The 24,906-nt window shown below is 39.9% G+C and overlaps 2 protein-coding genes across 6 annotated transcripts in view; both read left to right on the top strand.

Moving 5' to 3' along the window:
- Positions 1-24,906, top strand: part of RSU1 (Ras suppressor protein 1) — a 249,998-nt gene that overhangs the window by 124,575 nt on the left and 100,517 nt on the right. The window contains exon 9 of one of the 5 annotated variants that reach the window (XM_073879869.1): positions 12,877-12,895. The exons of the other annotated variants lie outside the window; for them this stretch is intronic. Coding sequence (XP_073735970.1) covers position 12,877 — 1 coding nt within the window. The 3' untranslated portion in view covers positions 12,878-12,895. Of the gene's footprint in view, positions 1-12,876; positions 12,896-24,906 lie in introns of those variants that run through there. 5 annotated transcript variants of the gene reach the window in all.
- Positions 17,438-19,116, top strand: LOC112810002 (ADP-ribosylation factor 1-like). Its single transcript, XM_073879867.1, has 2 exons — positions 17,438-18,110; positions 18,944-19,116. Exons 1-2 carry the CDS (start codon positions 17,455-17,457, stop codon positions 18,975-18,977), a joined length of 690 nt encoding a protein of 229 aa, XP_073735968.1. The 5' UTR covers positions 17,438-17,454; the 3' UTR covers positions 18,978-19,116.

Here is a 24,906-nt window from a genome sequence, read left to right on the forward strand (position 1 = left end):
AACGCCGCTCTATCTAAAACAGACTCCACCATCCACCCCTGCCTGTATTTTATCTGCCCCCTTCCAGAACGGGGGTTCCCCCGAGAGCTGGGACTTTGTTTTGTGCACCGCTGTGTCACCAGGAACCTCAGACAGTGCCTGGCCCCTGCTCAGCTCTCAAAATAGTTGATGAATGAGAGTTGTTCTTTCAAGGATATGCTGTGGCCTGCAGGTTCAGCGTTTCTGCTTGAGGAACTTTTTTTAAAAAACCTTCTGTCGCACATCCATCACACATTTTTAAGTATTTCCCTTTTCCTCCTCATGTCTGAGTTGTTAAGGTTTCGTGATATTATTAGTGTCGCTTCTGTCACCATAAATGTTTCTGTGATGTTTCCAAGGCTGCACCCTTCCCTGACCAGTTTTTTCCCATTGAACCTAGTAGCTCTTTTTAGCTAGGCTTTGAAAGAAAGAAACCCCACACATGGAATTTTAGAGGGTAATACGGGGGGAAAAATACCAGAGCCGTTAAGGGGGTAATGACCTAGACTCAGACCGTTAGCCTGTTTTTCTTCCTGTTTTTCAATCAGCCGGCCTCCACCCTCTAACAAATATCTCTGTGGGGATTGGGTGTGGGGGCGGGGGGAACCTAGCTAGCGGCCGCTGAGCATCACCCCACGATGCAGGTGTGGCTGTCATCCTCCATCATGATGGTGTGAAAGAATCTGTAGAAGGTGAATTGGCAGGTTTTGAACTAGAGTCATTGCTTAGAAATAAATAGCAAAGCAGAGGGGAGGGAATTCGAGATAGTTCTTCCTCCCCGTTCCCACCCACCCCCGACCCTCAAAATAAGGTTTGTTGACAAGTCAGAAAAACCACTTAGAGCTCAGTCTCTGAACCTAAGAACCTAGATATGAAAGGGTACAGGGAATCCCTCAGGAGGCACTCCGCTTTGGGGGAACAACCAGAGGAGTCCTCATCAGCTGCACTGAGAAGCAGCCATATCCTGCAGTAGGCTGCCTGCTGTAGCTTCTCTCCCTCACCTGTGTCACTGACCCACTGACCACAAGGGCGAGGAGTGGTGGCGTTCCTAAAGAAATATTTGGCTTGTCTGCACACAGAAGGATCCGTCAATACACTGCCTCCACGTGTGATATTCAGTTTTCTCACAGGTTGCATTAATTCTGTATATTTCAAACAAAATTCTCCTGATCAAATTTTCAGTGTTAATAATGTGTCGAAGACAAAAAGGTGGCATTTTATGGGTTTGTCCTAAGTGTGACTTCGTTTTGTGCGCACCACAAAAAATAAGGGAGAGAGTGCATGAATGAATGGAAGAGTTATGACCACTCTCTGTACATCATTCCCCAGTTCCTGCTTTTGAACATAAATGTTGCTGCATCCATTACAAAAGAGAACCAGTCAGAGCAGCTGATAGAACCACAGCCAGGTTCCCCCAGCCTCTGGGCTCAGAGCCTCGCCAGCGTCTGGAGGCGCACCCTTGTGCCAGTGGAACTTGGTGGCCCTGGGGAAGCATTTCCACGAACCCAAACGGCTTCTAAATACCCGCCAAAGGAAATGTCAGTAAATGGTGAACTGTCCCTCGGTCCTACCTGGGAGGAAACCCACGAATAGGAGGGCTTAGTCCCAGCATCAAGCAGGTGTAGCTCTGAAGAATAAGCTAGCTCCAGGAGGCATGCAGGAGAGTGCGTGGGAGCATAGGCTCTGAAGGCAGGCTCCCTGGGTCCAAATCCCACTCTTAACACCTTTCACTAGTTTTGTGACACTGGGCCAATTGGATTTTTTTTTTTAATTTTATGTCTTTATTGAAGAGCAGTTGTTATACAATAAACTACATATGTAAGGTATATCACTTAATACATTTTGACGTGGGTGTACACGTGTAAACTAGTCACCGGAATCAGGACGGTGAACCTACATGTCATATCCAGAAGTTTGCTTGTGCCCCTGTCTTACCTCTCCCTCTTGCCCGTCCCTCCTTTTACCCCATCTCCTGGAGACTATAATTTTAGGTTTTGCATTTAGGTCTGTGATACATTTTGAATTAATCTTTTATATGGTGTGAGGTGTGGATGAAAGTTCGTATTTTTGCGTATAGATATCCAATTCTTTCTGCACTGTTTGGGTGCAGATGGGTTGATTGTTCTAGGTTTTTCATATTCTTGTCTACTTGTTCTGTCAGTTGTGGAGAGAGGGCTATAAGTCTCAGACTGTAATTATGAATTTCTCTATTTCTCTTTTCAGTCCTATCAGTTTTGCTTCATGTAGTTTTAGGTTCTGTAATTAGATTTATAAATATTTAGGATTGTTTACATCCTCTTGACTAATTGACTCCTTTTTTATTATGAAGTGAAATTCTTTAGCCATACGAATATTCTTTGGCCAGAAATTGACTTTGTCAAATAATACTGTAGCTACTCCATTTTTACTTTGATTATGTTGGCATGGTATATCATTTTCCTTTTTTTGTTAACTTATTTATATCTTTATATTTAAAGTGGGTTTCTTACAGGCAGCATGTAGTTTGGACTCATTTTTTCATCTTATTTGACAGTCTGTCTTTGAATCGGGGTGTGTTAATCATTTATACTTAACATGGTTAGTTTTGAATATCTTCCCTTAGTGTACATATTTTTTCCTATTCCATCTGTGTTTATCCTACTTTTATTTATTTTTTGCCTTTGGACTGTATATTTTTTAGGACATCATTTTGTTTATGTTGCCTTATTAGATATAATCTTTTATTCTTTAATTTTAGGGTGTGCTTTAGCATTTGTAATTTACATCTTTGACATTTCACAGTGACATTATATCTCTTCACATAGAGGGGGAAACTTTATGGTAATATACTTTGATTTCTCATCTCCTAGGCTTTACGTTTCTTTTGCCATTCACTTTACTTCTAATGTTCTGAACCTCCACATTACACTTTTATTAATTTTACCAGAATAGCCTTTGTAGCGATCTAAATGAAATAAAGCATCTTCTACATTTTGTTATGTATTTACCACTTTTATTTGTTTATTATTTATTATTTTTTAAGATTTTATCTGTTTATTTGACAGAGAGAGAGAGACAGCGAGAGAGGGAACACAAGCAGGGGGAGCAGGAGAGGGAGAAGCAGGCTGCTGGCCGAGCAGGGAGCCCGATGTGGGACTCGATCCCAGGACCCCGGGATCACGACCTGAGCCGAAGTCAGAGGCTTAACAACTGAGCCACCCAGGCGCCCTGGCATATTTACCACTTTTAGTGCCCTCCATTCCTTTGGTCCGTGTTTCTATCTAGTATGATTTTCCTTTTTTCAGAAGGGCTTCCCTTAGCTTTTCTTACCATGTGGACTTGCCATGTATGCATTCTTTTACATTTCATAGATCTTGAAAACTCTTTATTCCCCATTATTTTTTTTTTAGATGTTATTTATTTATTTGAGAGAGAGAGAATGAGAGAGAGAGAAAGCACATGAGATGGGGGGAGGGTCAGAGGGAGAAGCAGACTCCCTGCTGAGCAGGGAGCCCGATGCGGGACTCGATCCAGGGACTCGAGGATCATGACCTGAGCTGAAGGCAGTCGCTTAACCAACTGAGCCACCCAGGCGCCCTCCCCATTATTTTTTGAATGATATTTTCACTGGTGTAGAATCTTGGATAGAGAGTTTTTGTCTCTCAGTACTTTAAAGGTTTTTGTTCCACTGTCTCTCACTTGCATTGCTCCTGAAAAGAAGTCTGCTGTATTTCTCGTGCTCCTGTGTATGTAACCCTCCCCCCACCCCCACCTTGGCTGTTTTTATGATTGTCTTTTTATCACTGGTTTTGAGCAGTTTGATTTTAAGGTGCCTTAGTGTGGTTTTCCTCACTTTTTTTTGTGTGTGTGTGCTTGGGGTTTGCTAAGCTTATTAGATTTGTGGGTTTATACTTTTTATCAAATCTAAAAATTTTCAGCCGTTATTTTTACAAATATTTTTACCAAGCACTCTCCCTCCCTGTCCTTGTCCCCCAACTTTGCCTCTCTTTTTGGGCCTCTGTTTATACATGTTTTAGCCTCTTGTAGTTGTTCTGCAACTAACTTATATTCTGTTCATTTGTTTAATCCTGGTTTTTCTCTGAATGTTATGTCTTTTTCATTATTTTGAATTAAAATTCCATAATTATCTCATACATTATAGTTTTCATCTCATGATTATTTGGATTTTTTTTTATATCTTACAAAAGTCAGAGAGTGGCTCTACTTTGTTTTCATTCTCATCCTGGGTGATGGGGACATGATTGTTCATTTTTAAATTCTTGTTAAATGAGCTTACATTGTTAATGGAGTTATATTTTGTACACATTTTGGTAATAGTTCTATTTCAATAGTTTTAAATGACTTGAAAATACAGTGATTTGGTTTTACATTCTATTGGATTAAACTCCAGTTATTGAAAGAACTGGAAAAAATGATACCTTTTCAGATATCTTATTAGTAATAACATTTTCATTGTTTTTGACATGATTCTATATTTATTATAGGAGAAAGCAAAGAGTAATTATGTTAATGTCATCAGGGAATATGCTATTCAGCAAAAGAGAAAGGAGGTAAAAAATTAGAGACGTTAAATCCTACAATCATAAGTTAGAATTGGAAATTAACAGTAAAATCTCATGATATTTTTTCCCTTTAAAAAAATATTTCTTCTGCCCACCAAAGAGACCTAAAAAAAATGACCAACACAGTTTAGCAATACCACTTTTTTTTAACTTAATTTTATTATGTTATGTCAGTTACCCTACAGTACATCATTAGTTTTTGATGAAGTGTTCCATGACTCATTGTTTTCGTATAGCACCCAGAGCTCCATGCAGTACGTGCCCTCCTTAATACCCATCACCGGATTCACCCATCCCCCCTCTAAAACACTCAGTTTGTTTCCCGGAGTCCATAGTCTCTCATGGCTCATCTCTCCCTCTGATTTCCCCCCCTTCATTTTTCCCTTCCTTCTCCTAATGTCCTCCATGGTGTATTCCTTATGTTCCACAAATAAGTGAAACCATATGATAATTGATTTTCTCTGCTTGACTTATTTCACTAAGCATAATCTCCAGTCCCATCCATATTGATGTAAAAAGTTGGGTATCCATCCTTTCTGATGGCTGAGTAATATTCCATTGTATATATGGGCCACATCTTCTTTATCCATTCATCTGTTGAAGGGCATCTCGGCTCTTTCCACAGTTTGGCTATTGTGGACATTGCTGCTATGAACATTGGGGTGCATATGGCCCTTCTTTTCACTACATCTGTATCTTTGGGGTAGATACCCAGTAGTGCAATTGCTGGGTCATAGGGTAGTTCTATTTTTAATTTTTTTTTTAAGATTTTATTTATTTATTCATGAGAGACAGAGGGAGAGAGAGAGAAGCAGAGGGAGAAGCAGGCTCCCAAGGAGCAGGGAGCCCGATGTGGGATTCGATCCCAGGACCCTGGGATCATGACCTGACCCGAAGGCAGACGCTTAACCATCTGAGCCACCCAGGCACCCCTATTTTTAATTTTTTGAGGAACGTCCACACTGTTTTCCAAAGTGGCTGTACCAACTTGCATTCCCACCAGCAGTGTAAGAGGGTTCCCCTTTCTCCACAACCTCTCCAACATTTGTTGTTTCATGCCTTGTCAATTTTTGCCATTCTAACTGGTGTAAGGTGGTATCTCAGTGTGGTTTTGATTTGAATTTCCCTGATGAGTAATGAGGATGAACATTTTTTCATGTGTCTGTTGGCCATTTGTATGTCCTCTTTGGAGAAGTGTCCATTCATGTCTTCTGCCCATTTTTTGACTTGATTATTTGTTTTTTGGGTGTTGAGTTTGAGAGGTTCTTTATAGATCTTGGATACCAGCCCTTTATCTGTAGTGTCATTTGCAAATATCTTCTCCCATTCTGTGGGTTGCCTCTTTGTTTCGTTGACTGTTTCCTTTGCTGTGCAGAAGCATTTTATCTTGATGAAATCCCAAAAGTTCATTTTTGCTTTTGTTTCACTTGCCTTTGGAGCTGTATCTTGAAAGAAGTTGCTGTGGCCGATGTCAAAGAGGTTACTGCCTGTGTTCTCCTCTAGGATTTTGATGGATTCCTGTCTCACATTGAGGTCTTTCATCCATTTTGAGTTTATCTTTGTGTATGGTGTTAGAGAATAGTTGAGTTTCATTCTTTTGTATGTAGCTGTCCAATTTTCCCAGCACCATTTATTGAAGAGACTTTTTTCCATTGCGTATTTTTTCCTGCTTTGTTGAAGATAATTTGATCACAGAGTTGAGGGTCCATATCTGTGCTCTCTGTTCTGTTCCGTTGGTCTGTATGTCTGTTTTTGTGCCAGTACCATGCCGTCTTGCTGATCATTGCTTTGTAATATAGCTTAAAATCGGGCAACATGATGCCCCCAGCTTTGGTTTTCTTTTTCAGCATTTCCTTGGCAATTCAGGGTCTTTTCTGATTCCATACAAATTTTAGGATTGTTTGAATGAAAGGGGAGAGATCAGGACTAACACCAAGGAAATCAAAACAATTATTAGAAATTATTATCAACAACTATATGCCAATAAATTAAGCAACCTGGAAGAAGTGGATGCCTTCCTAGAAACCTGTAAACTACAAGACTGAAACAGGAAGAAACTGACTACCTGAATAGGCCAATGACCGGTAAGGAGATTGAAACAGTGATCAAAAACCTCCCAAAAAACAAGAGTCCAGGGCCTGATGGATTCCCTGGGGAATTCTACCAAACATTCAAAAAAGAAGTAATACCTTTTCTCCTGAAGCTGTTTCAAAAAACAGAAGCAGAAAGAAAGCTTCCAGACTCATTCTATGAGGCCAGCATTACCTTAATCCCCAAATTAGGCAAAGACCCCATCAAAAAGGAGAATTTCAGACCAATATCCCTGGTGAACTTGGATTCCAAAATCCTCAACAAAATCCTAGCTAATAGGATCCAACAATACATTAAAAGGATAATCCACCACGACCAAGTGGGATTTATCCCCGGGATGCAAGGGTGGTTCAACTTTCGAAAATCCATCAGTGTGATAGAACACATTAGTAAGAGGAAAGAGAAGAACCATATGGTCCTCTCAATTGATGCAGAAAAAGCATTTGACAAAGTACAGCATCCTTTCCTGATTAAAACTCTTCAAAGAGTATAGGGATAGAGGGACTATTCCTCAAGTTCATAAAATCCATCTATGAAAAACCCACAGCAAATATCATCGTCAATGGGGAAAAGCTGAGAGCCTTTCCCATAAGATCAGGATGTCAGGAATGCCCACTCTCACCACTGTTGTTCAACATAGCACTAGAAGTCCTAGCAACAGCAATCAGACAACAGAAAGAAATAAAAGGTATTCAAATTGGCAAAGAAAAATCTGTCTCTTCACAGATGACATGGTACTATATGTGGAAAATCCAAAAGACTCCACCCCCAAATTACTAGAACTCATACAGCAACTCCGTAATGTGGCAGGATACAAAATCAATGCACAGAAATTAGTTGCTTTCTTATACACTAACAATGCAACTGTAGAAAGAGAAATTAGAGAAATGATTCCATTTATAGTAGCACCAAAAACCGTAAGATACCTCAGAATAAACCTAACCAAAAAGGTGAAGGATCTATACTCCAGGAACTACAGAACACTCATGAAAGAAATTGAAGAAGACACAAAGAGATGGAAAAATATTCCATGTTCATGGATCAGAAGAATAAACATTGTCAAAATGTCTATGCTGCCCAGAGCAAGCTATACCTTCAATGCCATCCTGATCCAGATTTCAAAGTGCTAGCAATACCACTCTTGGCTCTGGATTATTATCTTTAAATACCATCACTAAAAGAACTCTGGGAGCTTAAAAAAAAAAATAAGGCTAATTCCAGGTCTTTATCAGAAGAATATACAACTGAGCTGTAATATCCTGTCAATCTAGAAAGCAAGGAAGCTATAAAAGACTGTGTCAGAAGAACTCAAGATGCCAGGTTGAAGAGGCAAGCCTCCCATTGGCCAAATCTGGGACAATTTGGATATCAGTAAGAATAACTAGAGTTTATTAAAACATTTACGTTTTTACAAAATCTCATTCAAACAAAATGTGAAAAGATTTTTTTTTTTTAGATTATCAGGAAATTTGAATACTGGATATTTGATGATACTAAGGAATTTTTAGGTTTGGTCATGGTTGGTGATTACATACTTAAATGTTTATGAATGAACTAATATAATTTCTCACATTTGCCTCAGAATAATGTGGTGGAGTTGGAAGGGGGTACGTAGAAGTGAAAATGAATGAAACAGAACATGCCCTCAGTAGACAGTTTTTGAAGCTGGATGGGTGGGTACATGGGAACTTACATTGTTCTCTCGACCCTTGAGTATGGATAAAATTTTTCCAAATGAAGTTGAAAATATTTTAAATAGAATAAAGAATTGTGAGTGCCTGTATCATAGTATTGTTGTGGAGACAGTGCCTGGTAAGCTCCATATTACATTACTTACCTTAAAAAAGAAAATAAAAATAGCTCAGATCCCATGCCCTTGAGCCCAGGTTTTCTGCTAAGATGTAAAAGATTGTTTCATTTCAGTCCACAGTCTGGATATGAAAGGTCCCTGCGGGGCTATCCATGGGCCGACCAAGGGGACATGGAGGAAAGGGGTAAGAGTCAAGGCAGGAGGAAGTGAAAGATGAGTTTGGTCTTACGTACCCTGATTTTGAGGTTTCTGGATAACCCTAAATGGAGAGAGATCTATTAGGGAAGAGGTTTTATGGTCCTAGAATTTAGGAATCCAATTTAGGCTGGAGCTACAGTTCATCTTTCTTTTGGCTGAGTCTTCCCTGGACCCCTCCTTTAAATAGACACTAGCCTGCCAACTAAGGAGGAAAAATTGGTCATAAATATATGTTATATCAAAAAAATATATAAGTTATATCAGCAGTTTGGTAAATATAAACTTAAAACTTAAACATCCAGCCATATTTATATACAGCAGTCCTATTGATAAGACAGAGCTGCCTGGAATCATGTCGATGGATGATCCTCCTGAAAGAGAAAATTGACATTACAGTTAGAGAAGTGTAAACCACCTTCACAGGTGGAAACAAGGTTACTGCACTCTGCTTCCTTTTATTTACAGATGTAGGAAAGTTAATAATGAGGGAGATCAGAAGAAGGGGAGTAGAAAGGAGATAAAGTGGGACTGTTCTTAAAATTTACATCTAAGGCCTTTTTGGCCCTACTCCTTACTACGGAAAGGAGTAAAATGTGTTCAGCTGACATATATTTCCAATGTTTTGCTTTGCTGTGTTCAAATTTTATAGAAACATAAAGATTATGAAATCAGAGTGATTATCTCCTTTCCCTTCCTTATTTTTCAGATGATGAAATTGAATCCCAAGTGATTAAATGATCTAAGATAGCTTAGCTAGTTAGTATCAGTGTGTGTTTATTGAACCTTTTCAAGCGCCTGAAACATTTCTCTTACCCAGCACCCATTCTCCCCCACTGACTCGTTAATTCCCTCTATTCTGTAGATTTTAGGTCATTGATTCCTTTATCTGAGGAGTGTCCCTTCCCCACTGCCCTCAACCCCAATAATGTCAAATAATTAGAATAGCAAAAAGCAATTACAACTGTTCACTGGACACTTACTATTTAATCATTACAACTCTATGAGGTAGGTACTAGAATCTGCATTTTACAGAGAGAGAAACTGAAATACAGGGACACTAGCTAACTTGCCCAGGGATATAATTATATAAACTAGAGCCAGAATTCAAACAGTCTTACTCCAAACCTGAGCTCACCTCACCACCCTTACTTATTATCAGGATACCTTGTGCCTATCTTGGCACTTACTGCTCTTGTAATGTTATGTTTATTTGTGGGATTATATAATACATTGTTTTCCTACTATATTGGTAACCTTTAGGAGGGCTGAGATCCCATGTCTTTTGGTTCATCATTTTTGCTTAGCTTCTAAGTGCCTAACATCAAGCAGGCTCATTGCATATATTTTTTCCTGTGTAAAGTGGAGTTAATAATACAATATTTTTATACTATTGCACTGCACTGTAGTACAGTTGCACTGTTACAAGAACTGTGAGAGAATGCACACATGGTGCACACTAGTTCATGTCCACTGGTAAGTACTCATTAACGGAGTGGCTTTAATTATAATAAACAGGCTTAGAGGTCACTTAAGACCACAAGGCATCTGTGATTTAAGGCTCTTAATTTCTATTCCTTACTTCTTTTTGTTACCTATTCTGAATATAGTTAGAAAAGCGAATCTGGGAAAATTTACTGCTTTTCAGTGCTGATTTCTTAGCTAGATAAACAGCTAAAGTATAAGCTTCATCCTTGCTAAGTGTTGGTTTCATCCTTGAGACCGAGACAGATCCAGTGTCTTTACGATACTGTGGTAGTTAACATAACTATCTGAACTAGTCTCTTGGGCACGGACCATTAGGAAAGGCTAAGGTAAATATTTTCAAATTAACATGTAGTTTGAAGGTGTTGTTCTTAATGTCCTTATTCAATTACAGCAGGAGGTGAGTGGGTCTTTAAGATGCATTTGTTTCTACATGTATTCCATGTCGTCTTGTATATATTTTGTGTGGTGCAGGTAGGATTTATTATTTCAAATTATATCCTTGAACTTAGTTCAGCAGTGTTTCTCTAGGGTATAGAGATGCATTTGGCAAGTGATCAGCAATGTGTTCTGGTATGCAAGAACCTAGCTGTAGAATAAAAATCGAGTTATAAAATTAATCTATAAAATAGTCACAGATAAAATGGTGAAGAGACCAGAATTAATCTTAAAAAGCACAAGACAAAATGCAGATATCCTAAAATCAAAAATAGTAGTATTCATGAAAGTGACAATCAATAATTTAATTCCAAGGACAGACACATTATAGTCTAAAAATATATTTCAGATTCACAATTGACTAGCTATTTTATGTGGCAGAATACCAGCTTTGCATATTTATTAAAATTATTCATAACTGCGTAGCTGCCCAGATGAACTGTTGAGTTCTTGTTCCTTGATTCGATATATTATCTTGTCCATTTTATCATGGCATGGTAATAGAAATTTGTTTAAATTTTAGAATGGTCCGTGGAATATTTTCAGTATCAGCATCTCCCAAATACATATTTTATCATTTCTGTTTTGCCTAATGTGTTCTTTTACATAACTTTAGAAGAAATCATCTATCTCCAAAGGAAAATTACAAGGTTTTTTTCCTTTAGGAGATATATTTCAGACAGAATTCTTTATTTAATATGAAAAGGTACTGTATCATCCATCTTTAGGTATCAAAATGTTCCTGTTACCTAAAAATTTGGACAAGATGTGAATTCTTCAGGATAGTAGAGAAATAGTAGAAGTTCATAATCTTTATTTAGATTTTCGGGAGAACTTTGTTTGCTTTAGATATTATCTGTTGAGTAGGGTGTTGCTGTGGTCAGTCAATGTGACAGTGTAGTTGGGATGGTGAATTCCGGAGTCAGACTGCCTTCATTTCATATCCTAAGTTCACCACTTATTATTTATTTTATTAAAATTTGGAGCACTGATTATCTCTCTTCTGTAAGGTTGAATAATAGTGTCTGCCTAATAGGGTTGTTAAAGAAGTTTCTATGAGATAATGCATGTAGAGTACTGAGAACTGTGTTGGACACATAGTAAACACTCAATAAATGTCAATGAATAAATAGTGTTAATCATAATACCATATCATGGAATGCCACGAAGTGTGGGCTATGGTTTTAGCAAGAATGTGCATAAAGAGATATTAGTCTCCAATAACACGTCTCTAAATTGGTAAAAACTTAGAAGATGATGTTAGGAAAGAAGAATAAAGCCTTTTTAGATTAGAATATTAATTATACTAGAGTTCAGAGAAGCCTCAGACAATTGAATTTAGTCCCCTCTCTGTACGGGTGGAAAGCACAGCTGTAAAAGGTTAAGTGACCTCCCCAGGATTACCCAGCTAGGATAGCAGACTCTAGCCACATCTTCTGGCTCAAAGTTGAGTGCTCCATCTGTTTTAAAACACTGGTTTATCCATAGGAACATTCATTGAACCTGTCCTAGACGTCATTGTTTGGTGTATGTGGCTTCTTATCCGGTATATAGCACCTCCTTGCTCCTCTTGGTTTGGCATCCTAGTTGTTGTTAACCCTCTAGAATAGCTTGCCATATACCCAAGAGTCATGGAGAAAATAATTGACCGTCCCCGAGCTAGCACCGTGTTCAGCGAGCATGAGCAGCTCTATCTGAATGCCTCCACGGGACAGTTGCTATAGCCCTGGGAAAAGGGAATGTCTGTGAAGTTGTGGAGAATTTCCCTGGAGATCTCATAAACTTCTAGCATGAAAATGAATCCTTTCTTCCTTATAAATCAGAGTCATGTGTTGAAGGAGATGTAGGAGATGCTTCTGAGCTGTTATATTTTAGTGGGTTCTATAAAATTCTCAATAAGGGAAAGGTCAGTGTTTGTACCATAAACAGTGTTCATGAAGGCACATTTAACCACACCACCCCCCCGTCCCTTTTGGGATTCCTGGAGTGTATATAGTACTCGAACTTACTCTTCTTCGAAAGTCCCCCAGTGCCCACCACCTCCCAGAACGACCCCACTGCCCACCTGGGCGTCCTTTTTCTTAGAGGTCCTACCCGCCCTGGCCCTGGGACCAGCCCTTCATGACAGGCGAAAATGAAAAGAGGTGATTTCACCTCCTTAACAGCAGGGGTTTAGGGGCTCCACCGCCTTCAGGCTCAGCTGCACTTTCGTATGTGTGCTTCAAGTAAAAAGGATGTCGGCACACCAGTTTGTGGGGTCCTTCTGTATTTTCACAGAGACCTTGCGTGAGACTAAGACCAACAGGTGACCTTTGCATGCCGACGACACAGGTCGTTGTTCTGCTCGGTGAGTGGCGATTCCTGTGACTTTTCTGGTTGTCAGCGGAGCTCCCAGCCCACCAGCCTCCGGTGCCACACAGTGGGAAAGCTAATGGTCCCGCGCTGATTCTGGCAGAGCGGTGTGGAGGCTTAATTGAAGAATATTTTTAACCCATTATCAAGAGCATCAGGAGGAAAATGTTCAAAGAGTCTTGATGCAGCTTGCCGCTCTTTCCATTTAAGAAAGTAGATCCCCAAATAAACAAATTATAACCTGAAATAGTAATCCGTCTTTATTTTCAATCCCTTCATCTTCCCAAGATAAAGACTCTTCTCTCTGAGGGCATGAAAAGGGGCAGAACCAGCTAGACTGTTAGAAATGATTCTCTCCTCCCGTTGTACGTGAACACATAGTGCCCCTTGTTTAGAGCAGGGTGACTTTGAATGGACTGTCCTGACTAAATTGTTCAGAAGGATAGTGAACATGTCTGCTAGCCTAGTCATGGCACAGAGCGCAGTTGCTGGCAAATACTTACAGGTGTCTAGGCCACGTGAAGTGCAGGCCACAGTCCAAGGAACCTGAGTGGGCTTTTCATTATATCATGGTTTCTGGCTCCTTTATTTTTTTTATACTGAGTCAATATGCTTTCATCCTTTCAAACTTAGAGGGGTTTTTGAAGGATTGCAGAGAGATGTGCCCCAAATTATCACCACAGCCAGCATCTTAGTCGTGGATTATCGTCAAATTTAATCTTATCTATAACTCTACAGAATAGTCTTCGGCTTGATTTCTTTGATTATTTTGCCTTTTAATTTCAAAATGGCAAGAAAAAGTGCTTCCAGTTTTTTCTTTAATTAAAATAAGTAGGAATTAGCATATGAAATATCTCAGAAAGTCTAATTGAAGTCTAGGAGCTTCTTTGCTTTAAACATACACAGAGTTTCAACAGGATTTTCATTTATTGATTCTCCTTCTCTGTATTCTCGGATTTTTTTTTAATGTCAAATAACCAAAAATAGGGGCGCCTGGGTGGCTCAGTCGTTAAGCGTCTGCCTTCGGCTCAGGTCATGATCCCGGGGTCCTGGGATTGAGCCCCGCATCAGGCTCCCTGCTCTGCGGGAAGCCTGCTTCGCTTCTCCCTCTCCCACTCCTCCTGCTTGTGTTCCCTCTCTCACTGTGTCTCTCTCTGTCAAATAAATAAATAAAATCTTTAAAAAAAAAAAATAACCAAAAATATACTTCTAAAACTGTGACCAAAAAATTGCCAAAATTAAAATGCCTGAGAGTCTGTTAAGAGTTAAGACAGGTTATAGGCGCCTGGTTGGCTCAGTCAGTTAAGCGTCTGCCTTCGGCTCAGGTCATGGTCCCAGGGTCCTGGGATCGAGCCCCACATCGGGCTCCCTGCTCAGTGGGGAGTCTGCTTCTTCCTCTCCCACTCCCCCCTGCTTGTGCTTTCTCTCATTCTCTCTCCTGCTCTCTGTCAAATAAATAAATAAAATCTTTGAAAAAGAGAGAGTTAAGACAGGTTAGAATGTATACATGAAGGATGGTTTAAAAAGTGGCAGTGTAATTTTATTAGGAAAGTGAACATGGAGAAGTCTTTGTGGAATCAGTAAGAAGCTAAGCTATATTATTCAACAAAAATTTAAGGTAACTTCTCTTTCAAGTATGTGGTAGTTGTTCATGTCTCTTAAATATTGGAACACAAGGATTTCTATTCTTTTGTTCCATCAGAAATTCATTCAAAAAAATTCACCAGTATGTCTCAAAGAAAAGTGCTAACTATGGGTACATGTGGTAAAATGGTCAGTGAAAATGCTTTGCCTTAACCCTGTTAACATACAAATGTCAGTCTGATAAATGCAGTATCAGATTATACCAGTATCAGATCATATCAGCTGTATGAGTGCTGCAGAATGCTTTTGGTCTAAATTTTATAGTTTACAGAAAAGCTGTTATTTCAGAATCTCTCTTGCCTCCTTGTATGGTCAGCTCATTTTAAGCATCTGTAAAAGGCACTTGCAAAATGGAAAAGTTGCCCATTTTCTGGCTGTGTGGACAAAAAAGAAAACATGGAAATGATTGTGTATGGAAATCAGATAATCTGAAAGCCCTTTCACCATGAAAGACTAGATGCAGAATAAGTCAGAGAAACTGAGTTTTAAGATGTTTTGTTGAACTTGGAAGAGAGTAAGGGAAATCTCCAAAGGGGCAAAAAGTCTATATAGTAATTGGAAACCGAAGGGGTGTGGTAAAAAGGCCAGGACTGCCCTACTCGCCATACCTGTGTAAGGAATTCACAGCTTAACTGCCTTGGGCAAAAAGAGATCAAGAGGTCTGGGGTCTGGGTAATGTTGGAAGCCCAAACCTGAAAGACTCTCACAGAGTGAGAATATTCACAAGGAGGTATACCCTCAGAGAAAGTGAGAGCTGAAAAAAAACCGAGCTTACCAGGAAAGGGAGTAGATGAGGAAAACGGTTTTTCCTGTTGCTCTAAGTGGAAGAAAAATAGTTCTCATTGTATTCATCATCTCCTCTGACAGTCTGCTACTACAGACTTATTTTTGGATGAGTCTGGGGTATAAATTTACAATTCTTGCAGGGTCATGGAAACCCTAACCTAAAAAAAATTTAAATAACAAATGTCCAGGTTGGCAGAACTCTCTGGCACCTGTGAGATATAAGCATTAAGTCCTCTCTGGAGGAAAGCATTAACAGTTGAGCAGTTCCCTCAAAAATTCCTCCAGATTTAGCGTATGCAGGGTTACCATAAAAAATACCAAATACTCAACACAGCAACCCAGGAATTACCAAATGGGGAATAACACAAGCCATAGGTCACCAAAGTCAACAAAAACAGTAAACAGACTAGGTCCCTAATGCCCTAAGGACACTGGAATGCTGATTTTTAATATGAAACACGTGCACGGGAAGTACATAAAGAAAGAAATCGAGACGGGAATAAGAGACCATCCAAAATGTTCGGGAAGATTTGAAAAGGAAGCGAATAGAATTACAAGGAAAAAAACAGAATCATCAGAAATAAAAACTCAGTAGATTGGTTAAGTAGAGGGTCACACACAGCTGAGGAGAGAATGAGGGGATTGGAAGATCACGAGAGACATCACCCCACATGAAGCCCAGAGAGACAAAGGAGGTGAGAAATAGTCCAGAGGAAGATGTTGTAGGGATGAGAGAAGGAAAGGATGGAACACAGGTCAATTTGGAATTCCAAATGTTAAAATATTGAAAATGGGGGGAATGGTCAAGAATTGAAGGGTCTTGAAACTTCATCATAATAACAATTTAATAAATAAATAATGAAAATTTTGTTTTTATTTTAATAAGCTTGCTACAGTTTCACAGATGCTCTTTGAAGATGCAAGACTTCAGGGCCAGATACAAAGGACTTTATTACAGTGCATTAAGCATCCTGAGCTGTATGTTCACGCCTGTTCCCCATGCTCCCCAAGTCACATGAGGGTGATGCAGAATGAGTTGTGCAGGAGGTCTGAGGCACATCCAGAGACCCCAACATTTTAAAAGATTGGACTGTAAGCACATCTCTTTGGCCGTCAAAGAGAGACATTATTTTATCTCCAGGAAAGTAAACAGATCTGCTCTCTGTGCCAGAGGGGGAGACTCTATCTTCTAAGGTTGTTTGCTGTACAGACATCCTTGTAAAGTTGTTTGTTGAAGGTGTAAAGATAGAATTTTCCGGAAATGTTGAAAGATTGGCATGTTCATATAGAGGGAATACACTATATACCAGGCAACACAAATACATATTTAGACATATCATGGTGGGACAGCAGGACATTAAAGACAAAAGAGGAGACATTAAAAGCAACCAGAGAGAAAAAATAGTTCAAATTGACAGGCTACTTCTGGTTTCTTGTTTGGAAAAGCAAAGGGTCAAAAATAACCAAGACCTTCCTAAGGAAGAACCAGAAGAGGAGAGATAGGAGTTCTTGCCTTATGGAGACCAAGGTCTGTTATAAACCTAGAGTAATGAAGACTGAGGAATTAGGATATTAGTGTAGACAAAGAAACCACTGGAACTGTATAGAAAGCCCATACATGATATATGCACACGTGCAAACTTGGTTTATGGCAGCACGCATGTTGCAGATCAGTGGGAAGAGGAGGAACTGTCCCATTAGCAATGCAGTTGCAGGATTATACACGTGGAGGAAGAAAAATGAAACCAGATTGTGACATACAAAGAAAATCAGTTCCAGGTAGATTAAATATTTGAATCTTTAAATCATGAAACCAACTTTTAAAAGGAAAGCAAAACTATGGAATTTTCAGTGAACCAAAAAATAAATAAAAAAGAAAGAAAGAAAAGCGAGTGAGCAAGAGAGAGCCTCTCTGGGAGCTGAAGGAAGAAACTGACAACAAAGGTGATGTTGCTGAATGCTCTCTAGCTGTATGTGTGGATGCATGTGTATCAGACTGTATCACACACATCATGATGGAAACTGTTGATGAAGATGAGGCTGCAAATTTAAGACCTGAGGCAAAACCGGGAAATGGAGGTGGGAGCGAAACCAACACCTGGCTCAGAGCAGTGGCCTTGCCGCCGCCGCCACTGCCGCTGCCGCCGAGGGTTTCTCTGGCCAGTGTTGCTCCGACCCGCCTACAGCATGGGAAATATCTTCGCAAACCTCTTCAAGGGCCTTTTTGGCAAAAAAGAAATGTGCCTTCTCATGGTGGGCCTGGATGCTGAGGGGAAGACCACCATCCTGTACAAACTGAAGCTGGGTGAGATGGTGACCACCATTCCCACCATAGGCTTCGACATGGAGACGGTGGAGGACAAGAACATCAGCTTCACTGTGTGGGACGTGGGTGGCCAGGACAAGATCCGACCTCTGTGGCATCACTATTTCCAGAACACACAAGGTCTCATCTTTGTGGGGGACAGCAACGACAGAGAGCGTGTGAACGAGGCCCGTGAGGAGCTCATGAGGATGCTGGCGGAAGATGAGCTTAGGGATGCCATCCTGCTGGTGTTCGCCAACGAGCGGGACCTCCCCAACGGCATGAACGCGGCTGAGATCACAGACAAGCTGGGGCCGCAGTCCCTGCGCCACAGGAACTGGTACATTCAGGCCATCTGTGCCACCAGCGGGGATGGGCTGTATGAGGGACTGGACTGGCTGTCCAATCAGCTCCGGAACCAGAAGTGAGCCACGCCCCCGCCCCTCCTTCCACCCTGTTTTACTCTCATGTGGTGGGAGTGCCAGAAGCTGTCTCCATGGTTGGTCACAGTGTGCTTCACCATGCTGTAAATGTGCAGACGCAGCCTGCAGCCGGGTTTTTATTTAATGTAAATAGTTTCTGTTCCCAAAGAGGCAGTTTCTGGTACTCCTATGCAATATTACTCAGCTTTTTTTTATTGTAAAAAGAGAATCAACCCACTGTTCAATACTGAGAAGGGATGTTAGGCACGCGGGGCCTCCAGGAGTCACTGTGTCCAACCAGCCTGCCAAGCCTCCTCTGGGCATTAGGTCTGTGTTGAGATCCATTTTGGTGGTTGGTTTTTAACCTGAACTCAGTGCATTTTTAAAATCGTTACAAATACAAGATAAGGAGAACACTTGAACACACAGACGGGAGAAGCGTGCCTAGTGTCGGTTCTGCAGTGGCGGCCAGGGTCTAGTCCACCAGTGATCCGTTTCCCGTCGGGAACGTGAGACAGGGCAGAACCAGCCACAGTCCATTCTGCATGGTCACGATAGGGTCCCTGTGATTTGCTCTGTCTCAGGTCATCCCGCATCCCCTAGGGTTTAGGCTTGTACTTGTGCTCACACAGCCGCCCAGGAGACAGGCTGGGGGCTGCGGCCACCGCTCACGGACCCCTTGGAGGGACTCTGGCCTTCTCTTGGGTCCGCGTGGGCACTCTGGCTTGCTCCGGGCTGCCTGGGGTCTCACCAGCAGGAGTGCGGGGGCGCGGGCCAGTCACCCTAGAGCCTCAGCCCCTGGAACTCCTGTCTACATGTGCTTTCACTCCCTCAGCCTGCAAGGGTCGGATTTGCCATCGAAACAATGACCTCTACTGTTTTCTTTTGTATTTTGATAAACACTGGAGAAGCTGGAGCTGTTAAACTTTTTCTTGGGGAAATCCTCAGAACTGGTTTATTTGGTGTCGTGGAACCTCTTAGTGCTTTCAACACACGATTAATAATCAACTGTTTTGTATACTCGTTTTCAGTTTTCATTTCGGCAAACAAGCACTGTAATTGTAGCTACTAGAATAAAATGTCTTAACTATTAAAAAAAAAAAACGGGAAGTGGAAAATTTGTGGACATAATTTCTTTAGCTGAGGGTGACCGCGGAGGTGACGTGGTACTCTGGGGGCTGACAAAGGCCTTACAATGGACACGGTGTCTGTCCCTACACTCTGGCATTGAAACATGCAAATGCAAAGCCATCCGAGGGATCCTTTCTGAAACTTTAAGACCTAAGGACCAGTGGTCATAGGATTTTGTAAACGAGACCACCAGGCCTCCTGCACAAAGACTTTGTATTCAACTTCGTTTAATGTAGATTTGAAGTTAGCTTTTTCATAAAATAAAAGAAACCCAGAATGCAAAAAAAAAAGGGGGGGGGGAAGCATTTCTTATACCAAGCGCAAAAAAACACAAACCGTGCAAAGGAAAAAAAATTGATAAATTCAACTATATCAAAATAAATGTTCACTTTATCAAAAGGGTATGCTTAACAAATTGAAAAGACAAGCCACAGTGGGGAGAAGTAATCTGCAGCACATATCGCTGAGGATGGTTCAGTATCTAAAACAGATAAAGAAATTATATGAAGAAAGTAACACTAGGTCAGAGGTATGAATAAACATTTCAATGAAAAGGAAACATTAATGGTGAAGAAACAGGAAACACAGTCAGCCTCATTAGTGATCAGAGAACTACAAATTAAAACCACAGTGATACCATTTTATATCTACCAGTTTGGCAAGATTAAAATTTAGAACAGTACTGTTTGTGGGGAAGGATGAGAATAGCAGGGATTCTCATGTACTTATCATCTCATTCCCTTCAAAGACCCAGGCAGCCAAATAAAGTCTGGCATTCCTTGTGTTGTATTACATGTGAGGAGAAAAGTGACTTAACTGAAAAGTTACTCTGCGTTCTTAATAAACACCAAGTTATCTTTGATGCCAAAATATTCTCTGATCAAATCTTGAACATGGGGACAGACTTGGTTTATATTTTCAAGGGGAAAGAAAGATCTGCTGAGAAAAATCTACAACATTACCAGATGACACCAGTTTTGTTGTTGTTGTTTTAAATCTCAACCCCCAAGTTGAGTAGATAATTCAAAAGACAACGTTAAGGAAGAGTCTTCTCACATATATTGTGGTTTTATTTCTGTTGTAACTGAAGTTGACAAATTGGCATACAAAATGAAAAATCAAAAAAACCCAAGATGCACAGTGATTAGAGGAAAGGAAAAGGAGGCAGAAGCCGCTAAAACTCCTTGTGTTTGAGATGAAGAGAAATGATAGCACAATACCCGATTATCCGCTAGAAGAATCCAGTGGACGATCACGCTGTGCCTTGGCGTGAGCCAAGGAGGACTGCCGACTTTGATGATCACAGGTTCAGGAGCTGTCTGGGGGGGGTGACCCTGGGCAGCTGGAGGAAATTGTGGGAGAAGAATGAGAATTTTCCAAACTCTCAGTTCTGCATGCACACACAAAAATCTTACTGAGAAGAGTAAGCGCTAAAATTGTTTACTGAATTGTTCTTATTGTTGAGTATGATTAAAGTGTGGCAATATTAAAAAATGACCCCAAAAAACCCCATAAGGCTAAAAATCTAACCTAGGATAACTACATGGAGAACGTTGACTGGTTCTTTCAGTTATTAGCTTTTGAGTAACTTTCAGTATCCAGTGAGATCTATGTGTATATACTCCTGTTATCCAGCAGCCTGTTTATTAAAAAGTTTTTAATGCATGAATTAAATTAGATAATCAAGTTAGTTACCAGGTTAGCCAGATGAGCTCTGGGAAGTACTGAAAGTTACCACTTTGGGGAGAAATTTTGCAGCTCAGATTAGAACACTTGTCAAACTTGGTGGCAGGAGACTAGGTCTGAATCAATATTTCTGCCTGGAAGTCACATAACCTCTATGAGAGATTAATGTGGTTAGTGTTGGACTCTGTATTCTCCATCAGCTAAGTATGTGCACTTGTCATTCATATTTTGTTTTTAGCTTGTAACACTGACAGAAAAATCTCTGTGGAATAAAGAACCAGTTTCCTGAGTGTATGAAGCTATATTATATTTGCATATTTCCAGGATTTAAAGGGAAGTGTGTTTTTCCTTGAAACACTATTTATCTGTTTGTTTCTTCTAATTTTTTGGTACTGAAAAACATCATTGATAGCTATGAACATGTCTGGCTCACATTTTGTTTCTCCTGATTCTAATTTTGTTGATTAAATAGTGCAAGAAATGAGAATTTTTTTTTAATTAAATGACCTATCTCCAAGAATTTTTTCGGTAAAAGCCCTGAATAAAATTTGTCACTTTTGTCAAAGCCACTTTTCTTTTTGCATCACATAATGTGTTTATGGAAGTATACCGTAAGCTAATTCTGTAAGGTCAGGTAAGCGCTTGCAGCTTTACCCCCTGTTAATTCAAGAACAGGATTGGGCATATGCTATGTATGCTTGGTTGGTTGAGGGTGCATGATGGAAAGGAATTCTGGAGTTACCAAGAAATCACTTGTTGAAACACATCGATTTCATAACAACCCCACCCGACAGCTACTGGTCAGAGCCTTGAAAGAAATGGGGTTCTTTTTGCTCACCTTATTTGCTTTATTTTGTACATGATTATAATCCTCTTAACAAATAACCAATGAAACAAAAACTTAACCTCATTCATAATAGCGGTGATTGGAAATACCAGAGTGCCCCACAGCCTATGATTGGGGAAGTCATGATGCAGCAGTATGATTGAGTGCTAGACAGCCATTTAATGCTGTGTAAGCATTGGGGAATGGCTTTGGGGAATTTTTGTAATATATTACAAATTTAAAAAGACTCTATACCTATACTTAATGCAAATGTGTATTTAAAAAAGTTTTGAAGGATACACTTTAAATATCAATAGTGTTGTGAATTGGTAGGATTGCTCTTTACACTTTCTATTCCTTCCTGATATTTCTCTAACTACATGCAACTTAATTCATCATTTTAAGTAACAACATGTAAATGTTCTAATAAAATTTCAGAAATAAAAGTATTAAGGAAAAAAGGAAACATACTTCCTGTATTTTTGTTATTGTAGCACTATTCAAAATGATTATTATAGAGTTGTTACATATGTATTATATATACATATATACAAAATTATATATATAATTATAGGACTATTGAGCATGTATGCCACATATTCCACTAAGCCCTTCATGTAAGTTTTTTTATTGATTCCTCAGGATAATTTATGAAGTTGAAGGAAAATATAATCATCCCCACTTTATAGATCAGCAAACTGAGGCTTTAACCAATTAAGTTTTTTTGCCCTCAGTAATGCAGCTACTGAGTGACAGAGCCCGGCTTTGAACCAGAATCTGAGACCCAAGCCCATGTTCTTAAGCTTTTGCCTTTATCATCCCATGACTGGTCTTCCATGTCTCACTGTGGAAGAAGATACAAACTTCGTTTGAGCGAAAATTTTAAGGACTGTTAACAATTGAATTGAGTGGTTCGCCCCTATATTATATTCTCAAATATCCATTGACTAATGATTAGATTGTATTTTGCACATTTTATGGAATGATGCAAAATGTATGTTTCTTTTTAGGAAGGAAAAGGTGTATGTGGGTTGTATCAATGATTGTGATTTTGAAATATATACTGACAGATTTCCTTCATTTTGGGGTGTGTATGTGTGTGTATGTGTTTGAAGTTTGGAATAAGCACAATGAGCCACACAGGGCAAACTATTTGTGCTACAAGGTCATGCTGTGACCCTCTGAGGCTGGACAGCTGACGTTACCAGAGGGCATATGGAAGGAAGGGCATTGCTAACACAGAATCTCATGAGTTTAGGAACCCAAGACGAGGTGTATGTGAGAACACTGTTTCCAAGACCAGCCAAGGCACCCATCAGCTCTGGTGTCACATTTGAGCCTCAGTGAACTTTTGTGACATCCCTTCAAGAGTACCGTTCTTTCCCACTCTCTATAAGATTTCCAAAAGCACATCTCAGTAACTAATCCACTGAAAATGCAGTCTTGTCTGGCATTATCTTCTGCCTGCTCTTCTGAAATCAAGTACAACTAACTTCAATCAAATCATAATAAAAAATTGGGCTAAGAGAATAAAATTACACTCAACATGTCTAGTCAGAGAGCTCTTTAGGCTGTTAAGCATTTAGCGGATACATATTTGCATACCCAAGTATAATGTTGCAGATTTTTAAGCCATTGAATGAATGAATATTTAAGAAAAAGAACTCGCGATTGTTTTAGTTCATGCGCATAGTTTCCAGCACATTTATACTCACCCATCCTGTGTGGAGGCGAGGCGGAAAGCCTCATCACTACTATATGAAGCTAACAGTGGTTCTTATTTTTATGTTTTACACACCACACACACAATATGCACACAGAGTATTGTTTTGTGAGATGAGTTATGTGTAGGAGTCTGCGAGATCTATTTGCATCCTGGCTCTGTTCTAGTTGCGTATCCTTAGGCGCATCAGTGAACTATTCTGTATATCTCATCGGCTTTTGAAATGGAGATGCTGTTCATGGCCTAGTTTATTAAACAAACGCTTATTTATTAAATATATTAATATGTCAGGTTATACAAATATGAGGCATCATTCCTTCTCTTTTTTCACTTGCCCCCGTGGGCACTATTTGAGTCTTTGGAAAGATTTTTTTTTTTCCCATTGGTGACTCGGAAGTTTAATGGTTTGTCTCTCTGCTCCACTTCTATTTTGTGCCCTAGATTTTTCTCAGTTCTCCCTTTTGTATTTTCCTGCTTTTTAAGAAGGAGTTTTTTGAAAATTAACGGAAGACTGTCCATTTTGCATCTAATGCAATAAAATAAATACATGTTTGGAAGACATAAGTTTTTTCAATTCAGAAGTTATGTACATATAACATGCATCCCGTAAGCATGTAGTTCCCTCAGTTTTGAGAAATGACTGTATCCATGTATCGAGCACCCCAGTCAAGATAAAGAACATTCCCGTCACCTTGGGAAATTTGGCAAAAGCTTGTCTCTGGATATGGTTCATTTCTCCAGATTCTGACTTGATTTTCTTTCTTTGGAGCAGGGCCATCACCTCCTCATATTGTCTCTGCCTCGGAACAGACTTTCTAAACGAGGCCCTTTCGCTGATGACGTGCTTTTTGAATGGGAGACAGTTTACTTTTTCTGTATGAATTTTCCTGGTATTTTCCCCCCTGATGTCTCTCTTGCCATTACTAAATTCCGCTGGTAATATGTTTTATGGTTTAACACCACTATGATTCAGCCTCCAAAGAGGTCATGTAAGGGTTATGAAGTGTTTCATGTCAGACATTTCGGTGTTGTCCCTGACATTATCTGACCCCTGCCATTACTCAGAATTTACATAGTTCTTGTGCATTCAAGTCTTTCTCCACTTCAGCAATTAGTAGAATGTATTAAAAGTCTGGGAGATTGTCAGTTGTAGGAAATTCAACTCAGTGACAAACGAGCTATTCCTATGCAGTGGAAATATTTTGCTTATTTGCCTTATTTTTTTTCCTCCTGCACATACTTGATGATTCTTTAATTAGTACAGAACTCTCCATCTTGTGTTTCAAGTCAATTATCTGTGATTTTTTTTTTAAGATTTTATTTATTTGACAGAGAGAGACACAGTGAGAGAGGGAACACAAGCAGGGGGAGTGGGAGAGGGAGAAGCAGGCTTCCCACTGAGCAGGGAGCCCGATGCGGGGCTCGATCCCAG

The sequence above is a fragment of the Callorhinus ursinus genome, unplaced genomic scaffold, assembly GCF_003265705.2.
Source record: "Callorhinus ursinus isolate GAN/ISIS: 27379988/994484 unplaced genomic scaffold, GSC_fseal_2.0 scaffold36, whole genome shotgun sequence".
Lineage (NCBI taxonomy): Eukaryota > Metazoa > Chordata > Mammalia > Carnivora > Otariidae > Callorhinus > Callorhinus ursinus.